We start from the raw sequence: 16,002 nt of genomic DNA, 5'->3' as shown, positions 1-16,002 counted from the left end.
AGCAGTGGATACAAACAATAAAGTTAATTTAAAATAACTGTTGTGTTATAATGTAATTGCATTTGGTGGTGATTTCATAAAGTCCGTTAATAACAGTGGGTATGGAGACTTTTTCTATGTTGAAGTTAAAAAAAGATTGATGCCGCTTAAACTCGCCCATCAAATTACATACAATACAATTAAAACTGAAAATGGATATTCTTTTTGTGCCAAGTCATATTTTACACCGGGCCTTTAGTTTTTGTTGATGAGTCCTTACAGAAGGATAAAGGAAGCACAACAAAACACAAGCCAAATAAGTTTGCCCCATAAATACATTGTGCAGGGTCCAAAATTTATTGGAAATGTTCATAGGATGCACATCTTCCCTTTACATAACAAACTGAACTGGGGACATGTTAGAAGAGCTTAATGAATATTAGTATTGTCATTCCACAGTTGACAGTCCACTTGAAGCACAGTGAGGTTTCAAAATAAAAGGGGTTTGAGATTTCTGTTCACTGTGTTTTCCAAATCCAATTTTTATGATGTGATAAATGTGAGAGCAATCCCGAAAAAAATATTTTGGACCACAATATAAAAACTAAACATGATTGATTGTCCTTTCTGCAATAGTCACTATTATAAAGACCACACACGCACACATTAACTCTTCCACTGACATGACCACATAATCTGTGCTAAATCTTTTTCGCACAATATCAAAAAATAATCAGCTCTGCTATCCAGAGACATGTTTAAAGGAAAATCACTGATTTTACATGTACAAATGTAAAACAGACTTTTTTGGTCTTTACATTGGCATTTTCCACATGATGTAACACTTTCAATTGCCAATATCAATGGCACCTCAGAAATATATAAAATTGTAAGCTAGCCATCTTATTCACACTTCCCTAAAACAATGTGGTGTCATTTATACTGCATATGATGTTAGGTGGCTGGATATATGTAATATGTAAATATTACCCACATACATGGAAGGTTACCATCATGCATTGTCAGATGCAAGTAAAAAACAAACATTTTATTTGGATACTGACAGCCAAACAAAAAGCACACAGTTTTATCATAAAGGGCCCAAAGCAACAATTACAATAATTTGTACTTTGTTTATTTGTCTACGCACAAGTTATCATGTGCCACACCCCTAAGATGTTTGGATGATGTAACTGCAGTCATGGTCACATTGAATTAATGAGGCGCCAACCATCGTGCACAAAAGCAAAAAAAAAAAACACTTTTAGAAAGTTAAGCACACTATATAACAATCTTTTGCATAAAAATGTATGACCTGGTGGCCTGTAAAATATTTCAAAATATAAACACACACACACACATTCAACCACGAGAGGATGCAAACCATACGCCAAAAAAATATCAAGTCAGATCATGCTCCCTTTATCGTCAAGTGTCATAAATTCTCTGAGGCATTGCTGTAGTCTGTGGCACTCACAGAATACAAAGCATGGCCTACATATTGGGAATGCTTTCAAATGGATGCGCCTATTCACCCACTTTTCCTCCATCACAATCTTGAGGGCGGCACTCCATCTCACTTGTATTTGGGAAGGATTTATTGGGATCCCTCTTAGTCTGGCCTAGAGACTCAGACAGACATTGGTGGGGTCCTCTTCGTCTCTGCCCTGGAAAGTTGCATGAGCCTTTTCTAAATCTTCAATCACCGTTAGGAGGCGAGTGGCAAGGATCTGACCTGCCTTTACGCGGCCCGCTTTACATTCTGCGCCATCTACGGGGACAACAGAGATATTTAATTACGTGCTGCTAGTTACTGGATAACAAATCCCACCCACTGTTTTACAAATGTAATGCAAACAAAGCACTTCATGCCCTACTAACAGTATGTTAAATATGTCTTTCTGACACAACACATGAATTTGTCTTGTGCCAAAAATCCAACAACAAATATTTTTGTCTATCAGTCCAATACATCATAGGACATATTTGATTTTTCTGCAAGGATCATTACACTTTGCCAACCACTGTTGTGGGTGGTTTGGAATAACTATTGTAATAACTATTGTAACTTTTCCAATAAATTGTATGCAGACTAAATATGGGGCATCACCTGGGTCATTGACAGAGTTCATCCCTCCTTTATTGCTGGCCATCTGATCTGCATCTGCCTCTGGAAGATATTTTTTCCTACGGGCGCATCAATCAGTACATCATAAGCGTTCCCTTGGAGGATTAATTACTGATCTAAGTGTAAATAAAAGGGGGAGTTGGAGCGTGCAACATTGACCTCTAGTGTCCAACATGTGAATTACAACCGGGCTGATGCTGTAATTTAGATTTCTCTTTAAACCTGTTTGTTATTCCTCCTAATAATATTCATCTTTCACTCAGCTGTATATTGTATATGTATATGTGATCAGGGTCTGCTACAAAACATTCATGCTCCAAAGCCCAAGTTCTTACAGAGGAGTTACAGTACCTGAGTTTGTCTCTTCCCTGGAGAAACTGTTTGTAAATTGTCTGAGTCTCTGCGTCAGGATCAAGAGGGTCACTCCAGTCCCCCAGAATCACAGCAGAGTGAGTTCGACTGCAGCCTGGAACTGTGAACCAAGCACACAACGCATTTCTACTCTTGCAAGAGCTACTATATTATTCACTGTCAGGTACATAAATAAGATTGTTAAACTGTATTGAGTGCGGAGACAAAGCCGTGAACATAAATAAGGAAGGATTACTTGTGCGCTCTGTCTGCAGGCAGCACGTCCACTTGCCCCCGCGATGTGTCCCTGGGTGGAAGGAAGGAAGCATTCGCTCATTGTAGATGCTAACTTTCCTGATAGCGGACAACCACTGGTTCAGCTCATTTACATTCTGTGTAGACAGAAATATCACCATCAAGCCATTTGGTGTGCACTGTACATTCAAGGTCAATTAGTTGTACATGCAATAAAGCATTGTTCATTGCTTCTTTCTATACGATAAACTTCTTAATTGTTTAGGTTGTATGTTTTGGGTCACTATTTTGCTGCATAATGAAGAATCTCCCAGTTTAATTGCATCTTTCTTTAAATCATACTGGTCAACTGCTAATTTTATCCAGAAACATATTTTTGACGCCAATTTAAAAAGAAAAATGTCTTTCCTTTTTTTCCTAGCACATCAGGTTTTTGGCTAGTCAAGATATTGCCTGACGACTTTGCAGTGTGAGTAACAATTCACCTTGCACTGGATGTACATGGTTTGCAGCTGCCCGTCATTGTCCTGGGTAATGACCTGCATTACATTCTGCTGCTGGAAGGCATTTTCGTCCACCCTCTCCACGGCGCACACACAATGGATGGGCATTGAGGAGCGCACCTGCAACAATTGAGCGGCAAATCACAGCGCCAATTAAGACAAGCACGGGCGAGCTAATAATGACGGATTCTGCTGAGTATGTTCAGGTTTGAGTGAAATAAAATTGGATGACCGTGACCCAACGGGGAAGTTGTGGCTGAATGGCATTCACTCAAGCGTTAGAGGAATTGTGTGAGGAAAGCACGTCATGACGATGAGAACAACATGGCAGCAAAGGACACTTTTAAGTGTAAATCAGCCTGTTCCAATGGGAGCTTGGCCCACTGAGACTGGAGAGCTCCAAGATGGAGGAAATGGGCTTGGGCATTGTTTATAATCTGATTTGCAACGTTACCATGAATATCCACAACGTTCAATTAACCCTGGCCTTTATCCCGCTCACACAAAGCAGAGGCTGGCTCAAAGAGAGCATTCTGCAGCAGCTCTCTTCTCTCTCAGACCCTGGCTGGTGAATGAGAGGAGATCATTATCACAAGGTAGGCACCACATGGTAATAACGCTAATGACGGCCTCAAAAGGAGATCAACATAAATACATTAGAGCAAGCAGAGGAGGATTAAGGTGGTTCATCTTGTTAGGAGCCAAGTTGCTCACCATCCTACAAAGTGGCAGACACTAAAAGTCATTTAGCACCAGAAGCCACACATATTCATTTTTATTCGTATGACATGCCTTCATATCACTTCACTGGTTTTCACACTACAAGAAGATGATGCTAAACACCGCCATACATAGTCTGAAAATAGTTTAGACATGTGGAAGTAAGCCAGAGCATGTGAGAAAAACCACGCACTATGCACTTATTAACATTGTATTATTCTTATCTCTTGCTAGCTACCTGCCAATCAGGTGTCTTGGCGTAAGAGAGGGTCTCGCTAGTCAACCAGAAGTAGCGCTTCTTGGAGGCAAATCGAGACAGCAGCTGGGCTCCTTCTGCTTTGTGTTTGTGTAGGTATCCTTCTTTGACGATCACCGAGGGGAGGAATACAGCCCGCTGTGGCATCACAGACACTGCAGAGGAAAAGAAACACCAAGCTAAGCTTTCATAAAGGTAACAAAACAGAAGACTTAAAAAAAAATACAATTTTGTTGAACTTTATCCCAGTCAGTTGAGGTCAGTGCTTTGCATATGTACATGGGGCACAGTCAGGCTGAACAGAAAAGGTCCTTCCCCAAGCTTCCCAATGAGTAAGAGGCCCAACATCTGAAACGTCTTCATGAATGAATTTACTACCTAGCAGAAGAGCGTCAAATGTCAAACTGACCTTTAAGAAAAAAGTGTAGGTGTTATTGCACAAGTCGTAAAACGGGGAAACTTTTTTCACATGATACTTGCTGACACATGATGGTCAAAAAGGAGGCAAGTCATGTGTCATCACCCTGACTCTCCACCAACTCATTTGTCACATCAATTCGTTTCTGTGCTCATGAATATTTCAACGCTGTGCTACCAGGCTGTTTAACTAATTGTGGGATCAGATGCCACAAAGTCACTCATGACTGACTATGTGAAACTTTCTTTCAGCCCGCGCAGTGTACCTTACCGATATCATGCTCTATGTCGATCAATTTGTCCAAAAAGTCCTTGACAGAGGCCACACTGCGAAGGATGATGGGATGAAGAGGTGCCATCCATTGCTCCTTTCCATGGCCAAGCTGGAGGCCCAGGTTCCCCACACTTTGTAATGCCTGACAATAAAGACAATGTCATGTTTATTGTTTCAACACATACTTTAACAAGATGCTAAGAGAGAGAAAGCCCCATTAGTTATAGTCAATTTAGAGTCTTCAATTACCGGCATTGTTTTGAAACAGGGATGAGGACGCAGAGTACCAGAAGAATGCCAGAGCCATGATTCGAACCCTGAACCTCTGAACTGCAGACATGCCGACCACATGTCCACTGTGATGCTGACTCAAAGTCACACATCAAAAATGTCCCTGTGGCCAAGCATGCTGCGAGGCCTTTTGTCCAGCCCCCATCTAGCCGTGGGAGAGAAGGAAGTCCCTGTTTTTCCCCTCTCTGATGCTGTCTTTGAACATACTCTGCTGGCTACACATAGAGATATAAAAATAGCCTTTCCCTTTCACAGAAGTGGACCCATGGCAACAGCACTTCAGCACCATGGGCAGCGGCCATGAAGACCAGTAGGAGCAAGGCTGCATGTATGACCCTGACACCCACACACTGTCAAGGTAGGTGAGGTATCTTTGAATTAGGCACATTCGCACAAACAATTGGTTCCCTTGTGTTTTGCTATTTTCTCTTTTTCATTTGTAACATGAACACTATTATTTAAAAACTGAATAAAAACTCTTGAATCTTGAATTTTGCCTGCATGTGTGTTGTTAATTCTACCTTGGCCAGCAGTAATAGTGTCCTGCTTGTACGTGTATCAGCATGTTGATCTCTCAGCTGGAACAGTTTAGGTGTGAGGATTGCAGGAGCAAAAAAACGCAGGAAAAAGAATCCACTGATGGCGAGATATTTCACATCCTGTTCAACATAAGGTGAAGATGACAAGCGTTATTAAAACTGCAAAATGATGTAGTAGTATGCTAAACCTATGAGCTGTGACATTCGCTAATATTTCACACTGGGCATTTTCTTTATGTGCGCACTGACCTCGTTCTCAGGTTCAGCAAACTGCTCTTCCACCCGCTTGTGCAGCTGTTTGAAGGCCACTCTCATGACAGGAGGACATTGCTCAACCGAGCCAATGATTGATTCAACGATCTTGGTTAAGTAGTTTTGTAACATCTCCACACTGCTGTCTCGCACCTCTGCCTCCGACACTGCGCCCTTGAATGAAATTCGTCTTCCCAGACAAAAGGCAAAACAACAATGCAATGGTCTGTCTCCATTCAGGACACTTCATCAACCAAATTCTCAACGATCCATTACATCGCAATTATAACATCTGAGCGCATCTTGCTCAAGATTTCTTTGTACAAAGGATCTCTACCGTTGAGTATTTGGTTGAGGGTTTCTGCATTGGTTTCTAGACATGAAATAAAATTACATGAAAGGTTGGCTCCTGGATCTCCCTCCATGTCATAGATTGACGTCTCAGGGGGCTCAGAGCAGTTGCCAGGCAACAGTCATCCCACTTCTTACATTCTTTTTTAATTATTTCTCAGATTCATGTATGCACTCCTTCCAAGGACAAAGTGCAAAGACAGTGTGCAGCGCCCCGGGCCAGGCATACATTCTAAACTACACACACACACAAAAGCTCCACAGCTTGATATATGAGAAACGGTTTTCAGGTTATCAATTGATGTACCCTCAGTCAGATTTACCTTGTGTGATTCAGATCAATCTTACATGGGTCCAGTTCAATGTACTTCTTCTCATCAAAGATACGGTTGATGATAGGCTTCAGCACCTCATGTAAATATAGCATGCCAACAGCCTGACAGCAAACAAGACCACATGTTAACAAATTGACATTTACAGTACATGCTGCAGGGAAGACGCTTTAACCACATAATGGATTGTGAAACTCAATAGTTTGTGAAAAACTCAGAAAGATCAGAAAAAGAAAAAGACGAAAGAAAAAACAGAATGACTCACCTTCATAAACTGCTCCATGGCTTTGGATGAGAGAGAGTTGGAACGAAATAAAGTGTTTGGATCAGCTATGACGACAAGAGGAAAAACATAATATTAGTGGAAACAAAAGTACCTGCCCAAATTATGAAGAAACAAGACAATGTGATAGCATTCTCCCACGTTCCAGAAGGATTTTGGGGGATTCTTTTATGATTGTTGACTTAACTCAACAATTTATTCTATCCTGATAAACATGTTTCTGGCTGTGCAGTGTTGCCATGGAAACCACGGCAAGATGCACAATACCTGAACTTAAGCTCAGTATACAAATACCAGAGTATGTAAACTATACACATTAAGAGCACGTGCATAATAAAATGATATCTAATACAAGAGCTAAATCAAATAGTCTGACGGTAACCATACACACATTTCATTGAGGATTACAGTAGTGTACAACTGGGCAGGAAGGTGAAGGGGTTTCAAAATCATTGTATTCTGTTCTTATTTATAGCTCACACAATTTCCAAACATCATTGGAATTGTACGATAACAGTGATATTGCGATATTAGAATTGCCAGGATATTGTCGGTATCATGTTGCGCAGGCAGACACATGACTAATACAGACCAGAAAAGATTGATGGAGCTTGACCTTCCCTCACAAAGACCACGACTGTTTTCGTGACCTGGAAATCAATTCTTAGAGAGTGCGAGAGTCCAAACTCTGTCTAAAACAAATAATGACGCAAAGAGAACTAGGTAGCTCTAACACAAGGTGGATTGTCTGGAGTCTATTTTTCATCCCGAGCACGACAGTTCAGCATTGCCAAAGGTTCTGAGTTGTAGGCTACTTCAACAGCTGATATGTACACAGCGATAATATTTCAAAGATGTTATGACGTCCATCTTACCGGTATGGTTGACCTCCTGGGTGTTCAGATAGTCTAAGAAGGGAACAACCAGGCCCTGACCCAGGTAGATCTTCACCAAGGTCATGGCCACATCTTGCCGACTCTCAACCGTGGTCACCTCCTCCAGCATGGTCAATGCACTGATGTCATCAACCTATGAAGAAAATACCTTGGATTATTTGTTTGATCACGGTCAACGTTTTTAGAGGTGACAAGGAGGGGGGACTTATTGCTCCGGATCGCACTTAGGGGAAAAAAAAAAGCTACTAACCTCAGCAGGGGAGATGACCGACTCAACCAAAAGGTCAGTGAGGGGCTGATAGTACAAAGACGGCAAAATCTGATCCTCGACCAAACGCACCTTCAAACGCAATGCTCCCAACTTGCCACTGGACACAAGAAAGGAGTTTAGAAAAATACACTTGCTGTGTTGGTTAGTAATGTTAAGTGTCCCTTCATTTTTTGTCTTGTGTGTAGGGGTGAATTAAAACTTTGGGAAAGTATACTTATCACCAAAAGTGTAATAACACTGATGCATGATCCTCACCCTGCATCCACTTCATTGTTTCCCAAAGGTAGCAAACGAAACCAGCTCTTCAATAACGGAGTTTTATGCAAACAAGCAAAAGGGATTTCCACCTGCATATATCAAACACTTATCAGACTCATATATTGGTTGTATCAATTGAAGACATGTTAGTGTCTTGACAAAATATCCTCACCTTTCCCAGAAAGTCATTTTTGCCCACCATGTCCCAGTCCCAAACCTCCACAATGACAGTTCCTTCTTCACTGAGTTCCTGTGGATCTAAGTCCAGCTCCAGGGTCTCTCCCCAATGAGGGAAACGTGTTTTCTTGATGATCTGAAACCCAAAGTGTATGACTTCACTTCTCTTTATATTTCTATATCCACATAGTGAAAATGAAGACATTGCTCACCGAGGTCTCTGCACTGTGGCTGCTGTAAATAACTCGTGCAAATGGATCTGAGGTTCCGGAGATGTCTCTTGGGGCCAGGTCTCTTTGACATCAATAAACAGATACATTCTTTGGCGCATCAAGCCACAAACAAAGCAAATTAATATTCGACTTCTATGGTTACTTGCAAAAATTACATTTCATTTTAACCTTTCAGATGAATTCATATTTGCAAGGACATGACTGAATAACACAGTGTCAAGCCCTGAGTGATGTGCTTATTAGTGCCCTGCCTGAGAGGGCGTGCATGGATGGAAGCCACGGATGGGGTAGAGAGGTGTGAGAGTGATATGTTGACTCAAGCAGGGAGAATGGAGGCCTGCACCGTGATGATGATGACAAGATTTCAACATAAAGATGGCGAATCAGGCATAAGCACATAATAGTAGAAAGGAAAAATATCCATGGACGATAGTTGGGAGGGATGTAGCTACAACACGTTCTGAACCTACTGCAGCCATCTTACAAAACACGGACGGCTCCTGATTATTCTGTACCTGGCTTCGATCACGCCACATCGCAGGACAATTTTCTCTGTGTGTTTCAGCAGTTGAAGGGTCAGGTGGATCTCTCCTTGCACTTCTTCATCGGGATCAACTCTCGTCAGATTCATCCAACTGTCAAGCACTAAGCATTTCACACGGACATGACATGAGTTAAATGAACACTGTTTAAGTAAGTAACGTTTATAACTTCTGCCATCTAGTGGAAGAGTATTTGATTGTTCTGCATGTCTTTATTGGTTACTGGTCTCATGGACAGTCCTGTCAGATTAATCCGTTCAGTTTATATTTCCCCTTTTTTTTTAGGAAGTCTTGCATCAGGTTTTCTATTGCCACAATGTCAAAATTCATTCAAATTGATGTAAAACGTGACTGTTCAAATGAGATACGGTATTTCAAGTTTGTCGACTTTTTGAGTTTTCTGTGTTCCCACGCATCAAGTAATGCAGTCCTTGTACACATGTTTCAGGATTATAAAATATGAGTGAGAATATACAAATAATAACATTCCCAAAGGTTGTTTAAACAACAAAAAAAACTCATGTCATGTTGAATCCATAACCCTTTAACCTCAGTGTCTTGCTCCTCCCACCAAAAGATGTACCTTTTGCTTGAGATCCAATAGCTTCTTTGGTCAGACAAATCTTTCCAATGACATCGTCGTGGCTGTTGAAGAAGATAACGCTTGATGAGATGCAATCAAATAAAAAGGTGACGGGCTAATTAGAGAACTAATGGTAATGAGAATAAGAGGTTAGACAACCTCTAGACTGGTACCATGCATGATGTTTGTTTTTGCTAAGCCTTTGGGTCTTTTCCAAAACATGCAAATTGTACATGGGACTCTAACCCAACTAAATAAAAAATAGAGTGAAGCAAACACAGAGGCCTTAGAGCACCATATATCAAATAGGGTACCATCAGTCAGCTGCAGAAAATGACTGATGTTGAGATTATTTTTTACTTGATGACTTTACCCAATAGTATCCTCATCCATGACATGGAAAGAGAGCGAATGGAAACCCATTGGGAGGTGCAGCGTGTACTCTTCACCCCAGAAAGGATTGAGGTTCTTCCACACTGTGGCAGTCCTGAAAAGAGATGTCACACAGACAGAGGAGACATGAGAGGAATCCCGTCAGATAAGGCAGCAGTAGGAATCTATTTATGGAGTGGATAGACAGCTCAAATGCCGACACATGTATAATTTACAGAACGTACTATAAGATAATAATAAATAAAAAACATCAATCCACATTTATTTAAGGTTGCTTTCATGCAGATCCGTAATGTCATAACAGATTCCAGTCGGTATCAAACGCACAATCTGGATCATATCTGGGTACAACTCACTTATATATGCACAAGTAAGCTCAGAAAGTTGTGGCTTTTCAAAGATAGTCGACAGTCAAATATTGCATGACCATGCCCTGTAACACAATTTCTGCCTGACAGAATTGATGATTCAAAATAAACAGAGTGGGAACATCATGAGTAAGGCATTAGTGTTAGCAGAGAAAAATGTTGCCACTTTCTCAAATTCTACCAGATGGCACAATTACCACTCGAATCAACTCGCGTTCTTGTTGAATGGTGAAAATCACAATGTTTTGCTTGAGAGTGTATAATTTAGCACTCAGAGAACATAACAGATAAAATAGAGAACGTGGTGATGCAATGAATGATGAGATGAGGAGACAAAGGCTAGTCATGTCTCTAAATTCTCCATAACAGAACTGACTGTTTACACAGCAAGCAACAATCTTCTGCCTATCAACACTTTTGTATAATCCTTTTGACATTCTAAGTTATTCTTCTTTGCTGGAACTAGGTCTAGATGTGCTGGAAATGTGGCCGTGAGTTGTGCTGCCAAAATTGGGGCAGCTCAACCCTTGCCGCATGCCCCTGGCACATCTTATATTTTGGTGAAAAAAAGTAGACTAAATTTTAGACCATCTAAAAGCAGGTCTACATGGTAGCGCGGGTGGTGTAACGCAAATATGGTGCATTTCATCAGTGTATTTCAGGCACCAGCCATAGTAGGGCGGGAAACAAATCCCCAGCTCCAAACCTACGCAGTCACAAGGCTCCCAGCAGTGGAAAACACATGGAGAGAACAAACAACTTCCAGTGGGAATTGTGGAACCCAGTGGCATACAAGCCAACGCGCCAGAGGATTCTGACGGACTGTTTTATGGGTGCCATGGGCTTTTATCCACGCCGTGAGTCACTCAGGGGTCACTAATGATGTTTGTTGGTATGCGTTCTCGACCTACACGGGCACAAAGGACTATCGCATGCTTTAAGTCTGCCTCCAGCAGTCTGGAGGTATGTCATAAAACTCCACCCATTCGCATAGACTCCACTTGGCATTAGACTTGCGCTGGGGAACAAAACATGAAACATGTAAAACTCCTCAGTCCAGGTCACGGGTGAGTGTCTCTCTTGTGGGTCACCACAGGAACATCTTCGAGCTAATGTCTCAAAAGCTTCCATCAGCTATAGCTGCATACAAATACTGATGCATTCTCTCCATGGTTACCTGTAGGTCTTTTAAAGGCCATAACAGTATCATGTTCTCTACAATGGAAGGGGGGCACAGTGCATCCATGCACCACCACCCTGTTCGCACAATGTCCTCCCCAGCTCACAAGTACATGGAATGCCAAGTGCAATGGGACATATGGAAGAAAGAGAACTCTTCACTCTGATGCAGTTTTTAAAAAAAGACTCACAAATAAAGACTCACCTGGCTACAACTTCATTGTCAACTTTTACTATGCAGTATGGATCACTGGTTCCGGACCTTGAGATGGCAACAAAAATATGACAGCACTATTCAACAACATAACATTGTTCAACATAGGACAATCTTGACTTATAGTTCACTGATATTTTTTCCGAAGTAATCTAAATGCAGGAAACTTGGGGCTTTTCTAAAGTAAGAAAACCTAACAAACAGCCTCGAGATTGAATTTTTTTAACATAGCGCACATACACCAGCTCTGCATAGACATTACTTACACATCTTTGGCTGGGAGGTTCCTGCCCTCGACAATGCGAAAATATAATGATGTGTTTTTGGCCATTTCGGCGACGACTATAAGATATTAATCCAAAGCTCCCATGTGCGTAGTCCTTTCCTTATCCAAACGTGTCTCTCCTCCCTTCTCTTCATCTCATGGTACCTGTCCTTGAGCGCTCAGGACTCACGCGCGTGCGCGCGCATCACCACGGTCCATTCTACGCACGCTCACCCAGCAGCGCGCGTGCATCCTTGGTGGTATCCAGCAGTCAGTGGGACCACAGCGGGCGTGGGCTCTGTCTATATTTGCCTTTCTCGTTTCTTTCGCGAATAAAGTAAATACACCATCGCAAACTACCATTGCAATTGGAAAAAGACTTTACGCCATTTAATATTTCCCTAATATTTTTTGTGTTAGGTACACTGTTATTCAAGTGTCTAGCAAGAATATTATTTCCACCAAAAGAAATTAAGAAATACTAAAAAAATAAAAGAAAATAAAAAATAAAGAAAACTGCCATCTGGCGACCTCCCAGTGCTACTACAAGTCTTTTTCCACTTCCAGACAGGCATCTTAAAGGGCAACCCAATAGGGTCCTTCAAAGTCGGTGCGAGAGCAAATATGGCTACTAAGTTTAGCAAACCAAATGTCATCTAAAATTATTCCCTTATAACTCTTGTTTTTCTATTTGTTGCATGGCGAATATTCTCTTCTTAGTAAATTACTAATGTTCTCTACGATATACGTTGTTTAATAGTTAAATTAGTTAAATTGTCGCTGTGTTGATGCCGTTTCGATAATGAATGAGTACCGTCCAGCTCCTGACGCAGACGCTACAAAACAGCAAGAACGGCATTACTACTTGTTGTCAGAGCTCCAGATCTTAGCAAAGGATTTGCCGAGGTGACGTTTGAACATTTATTTGCTGTTTGTTATCTAATTCAAAATACAGTCAAACCTTCTTCTGTTATTGTTAGAACTACTACTGAGTACTAATTGTGTTTTTTGAGCAGCTCCTTCCAACAGCGCCTGTCTTATAATACACTTGGCGACTTGGCTCTGGCGCTCATAGATGGAACAGTTTATGAAATAGTGCAAGGCCTCTTGGATATTCAGCACCTGACCGAGAAAAATCTTTACAGCCAGAGGCAAAAGTTGCACTGTGAACACCAAGGTTGGTCCTCTTTTCCAGTTTCTCCACTTTTATTGATGCAAGGCACTTTATTTGGCAGATTTTGACAAATCAAATAGCAAACCACAAACCCCCCTTTTTTTTTTTCTTTTTTCAAAAAGTACAGTACTGTATACTGTTGTGAAAGGGATTACATCCATCAATATAAAATCAAGGCCTTGATTTGACTGAACATGTCAAATCAATCTTTCATTTGGGGCTCTTAAGAGCAGATGCACAAGTACTGTTGCAACTTCTGACAACATGGGACACATTGTCAAGTTCTTGAATTTGATTTCAAGTGGAATTAAAGAATTTTATTTCAAGTAGAATTAAAGAGTCTTGAATTTAACTTGCTTTAAGTTATACTAAGCTCGAAAGATTTTTTTCCCCGTTGCAATTAATGCGATTGGATTTATAATTTACCGGGCGCAGTTGTTACTAATCACTGGTGTTTCCAAGAAGAGGAGGATTGCTTTAATACTAACTTGCCTGTCACCTGACTAATTGGCAAGACTTGAAAACAGGATCCTGTTTTGTAAATGTATCTGTGGCTGCATTTATAAGTGAGTTTTGTTTGTTTTCATGTGCAGCCCTTAAGCAAGAGATAGCAAGGAAGCACAAAGAGGCTCTGCTGTCATGCAAGTCTCACAACCTGGCACTCCTCAAATCAAATCAGCAAGCTGAACTAGAGGTAAAGAGAATGGCTGTTAGTCTCCTCGTGTACCTTGACCATTTTGTACTTTGGTACTTCCCCAGTGCAGCTACAAATATAGAGAGATCATGTATAAAAAACAATACTCCTCCCTCAACCTAACACTTTTAAGCTCGTTAATTAATATGACAAACTCCAAACTGTACATGCATTTGTACATAGCCCGGTTTTTATTTTCTTACCAAACATGTATATTGTTTATTTTTTAGGCCCTGGAAATTCGTGTGCGAGAAGAACAAAGACTAATGGATAGGAAAATTGTGTCTGAGATTGATCAAAAAGTTACAGATCAACAGAATACTCTGGAGAAGGCTGGAGTTCCTGGGTTTTATATCACTGCAAATCCCCAGGTTTGTAGCTAATCAGTATTGTTGATATTAATAATCCTACCCATGGATGTTAAATTGCCAAAGAGGTAGACATTTTTTATTGTGTATTTTTGTGTGGGTTTTTTTTCCCAGGAGCTGACAATGCAGATGAACTTACTGGAGTTGATTCTGAAGCTTCAACAGAAAGAATGCCAGTCTGGATTTCTATGACAATGACATCATCTGTCACATTTATGTATCACAGTTCATGTTAAAATGCAAATGTAGGCATTACACTAACAAATTCTTAAGTATACAGGTACAAGAAAATGTAATTCCTTAAAAATACATACATTTGAACTTTTGGGTGACATCAAACAATTGTAGCTGTTCCTGAAACCAGTCACTTGACCCTCATTTAGTTCATTCTGGGAGCATTAGGTGGCCTGGAAAACCCCTACATTAAAATCAACAAAGCATCTGAATTAAACTAAAGCAACGAGACTTGGACAACCCGCTGCTGGCCTTTAGGTTTTTACATTTAGGATGGGAGAGTGTGACAGTGCCTGGTTTATGTTTTGATGAGATTTGATTGCATATTTATTTCTGTTATATGTGAGATGCAATGCATTTTTTTTTTTTTTTTTTTTTTATTACAGTTTGCCTCGTGTATTTTTGTTGTCGGTTTTGGAGGAATAGTGGTATATTTTCTTGATAAACTGTTTTTCCTCTTCTGGTCCCATACTGCATATAAATACGAGTGAACTAAGATTACTTTTGAACTTTTTTCCAATACAGAATTGTTGAATCAGTGTGGGATATTGTCATTCTCTAGAAATGTATTATAAGTTATTATTTAAAAATGTGAACACTGGTGAATATTTTTTTTTTTTTTAAGTTTTGAGAAATCTTTAACATGATCAGTCTTCACAGTCATCATTGATTTCTAATAACATACAATAACATTGTTAAAAGTTAAACAAACAAACAAACCTATTTCAGAAATGTTTGTCACCTTCATTTTAATCAATGCCCAAGACGCAGCACTCAGTTTCGAAATGTTTGTTGATCCCTGTTCTTGGGTTTTAAGTCAAGAAACTCCATTTACACCTTCGTTGCTTCAGCGGTTTGGTTTGAGTCATTTGTAGGTTAAAATATAATAACCCTGTCTTATTTTTTTATCCCACGTTGGTTTACCTTGTTTTCCCAATTGTCCTACCTTGGGTGAACGACATGGGAGGAGACGACTGATGTGTAAATGTCCAATGTAAAAGCCTTGATTTGGTTTGATTTCTCTTATTTTCCTCAGCATCTCAACTGCTTTTTACCCCAGCCATAGACATCACACTAGTCTAGATTCTATGTTGATCTAAAATGTTGACATTTGTTGCTATTTGCTTGAATAATGAATGTAACTGGACACCTGAGCGGTACAGCCTACCTGGCAGCTGTCAGTAAAAAAAAAAAGGCAAACAAAAGGCAAAACCTGTTAAAT

The 16,002-nt window shown here is 40.4% G+C and overlaps 2 protein-coding genes across 2 annotated transcripts; one reads left to right on the top strand and one right to left on the bottom strand.

Annotated features, from left to right (window-relative positions):
* Positions 1–296: 296 nt before the first annotated feature.
* On the bottom strand, positions 297–12,603 carry LOC119126960 (rasGAP-activating-like protein 1). Its single transcript, XM_037258562.1, has 21 exons — positions 12,312–12,603; positions 12,037–12,093; positions 10,265–10,378; positions 9,892–9,953; positions 9,282–9,411; positions 8,746–8,827; positions 8,529–8,669; positions 8,354–8,445; positions 8,078–8,195; positions 7,807–7,960; positions 6,914–6,978; positions 6,640–6,752; positions 5,963–6,155; positions 5,696–5,833; positions 4,881–5,025; positions 4,175–4,347; positions 3,199–3,336; positions 2,715–2,850; positions 2,459–2,579; positions 2,090–2,166; positions 297–1,750 (listed from the first exon to the last, which is right to left on the bottom strand). The coding sequence occupies exons 1-21, from the start codon at positions 12,374–12,376 to the stop codon at positions 1,602–1,604; spliced, it is 2,463 nt and encodes an 820-aa protein (XP_037114457.1). The 5' UTR covers positions 12,377–12,603; the 3' UTR covers positions 297–1,601.
* Positions 12,604–12,906: 303 nt separating this feature from the next.
* dgcr6 (DiGeorge syndrome critical region gene 6) lies at positions 12,907–15,659 on the top strand. The gene is made up of 5 exons (XM_037258829.1): positions 12,907–13,216; positions 13,327–13,487; positions 14,078–14,178; positions 14,409–14,549; positions 14,661–15,659. Exons 1-5 carry the CDS (start codon positions 13,113–13,115, stop codon positions 14,736–14,738), a joined length of 585 nt encoding a protein of 194 aa, XP_037114724.1. The 5' UTR covers positions 12,907–13,112; the 3' UTR covers positions 14,739–15,659.
* Positions 15,660–16,002: the final 343 nt, after the last annotated feature.

This window comes from Syngnathus acus, chromosome 9 (genome assembly GCF_901709675.1).
Source record: "Syngnathus acus chromosome 9, fSynAcu1.2, whole genome shotgun sequence".
NCBI classification, from domain to species: Eukaryota; Metazoa; Chordata; class Actinopteri; order Syngnathiformes; family Syngnathidae; genus Syngnathus; species Syngnathus acus.
This window is presented reverse-complemented; position numbering and strand designations above follow the sequence as displayed.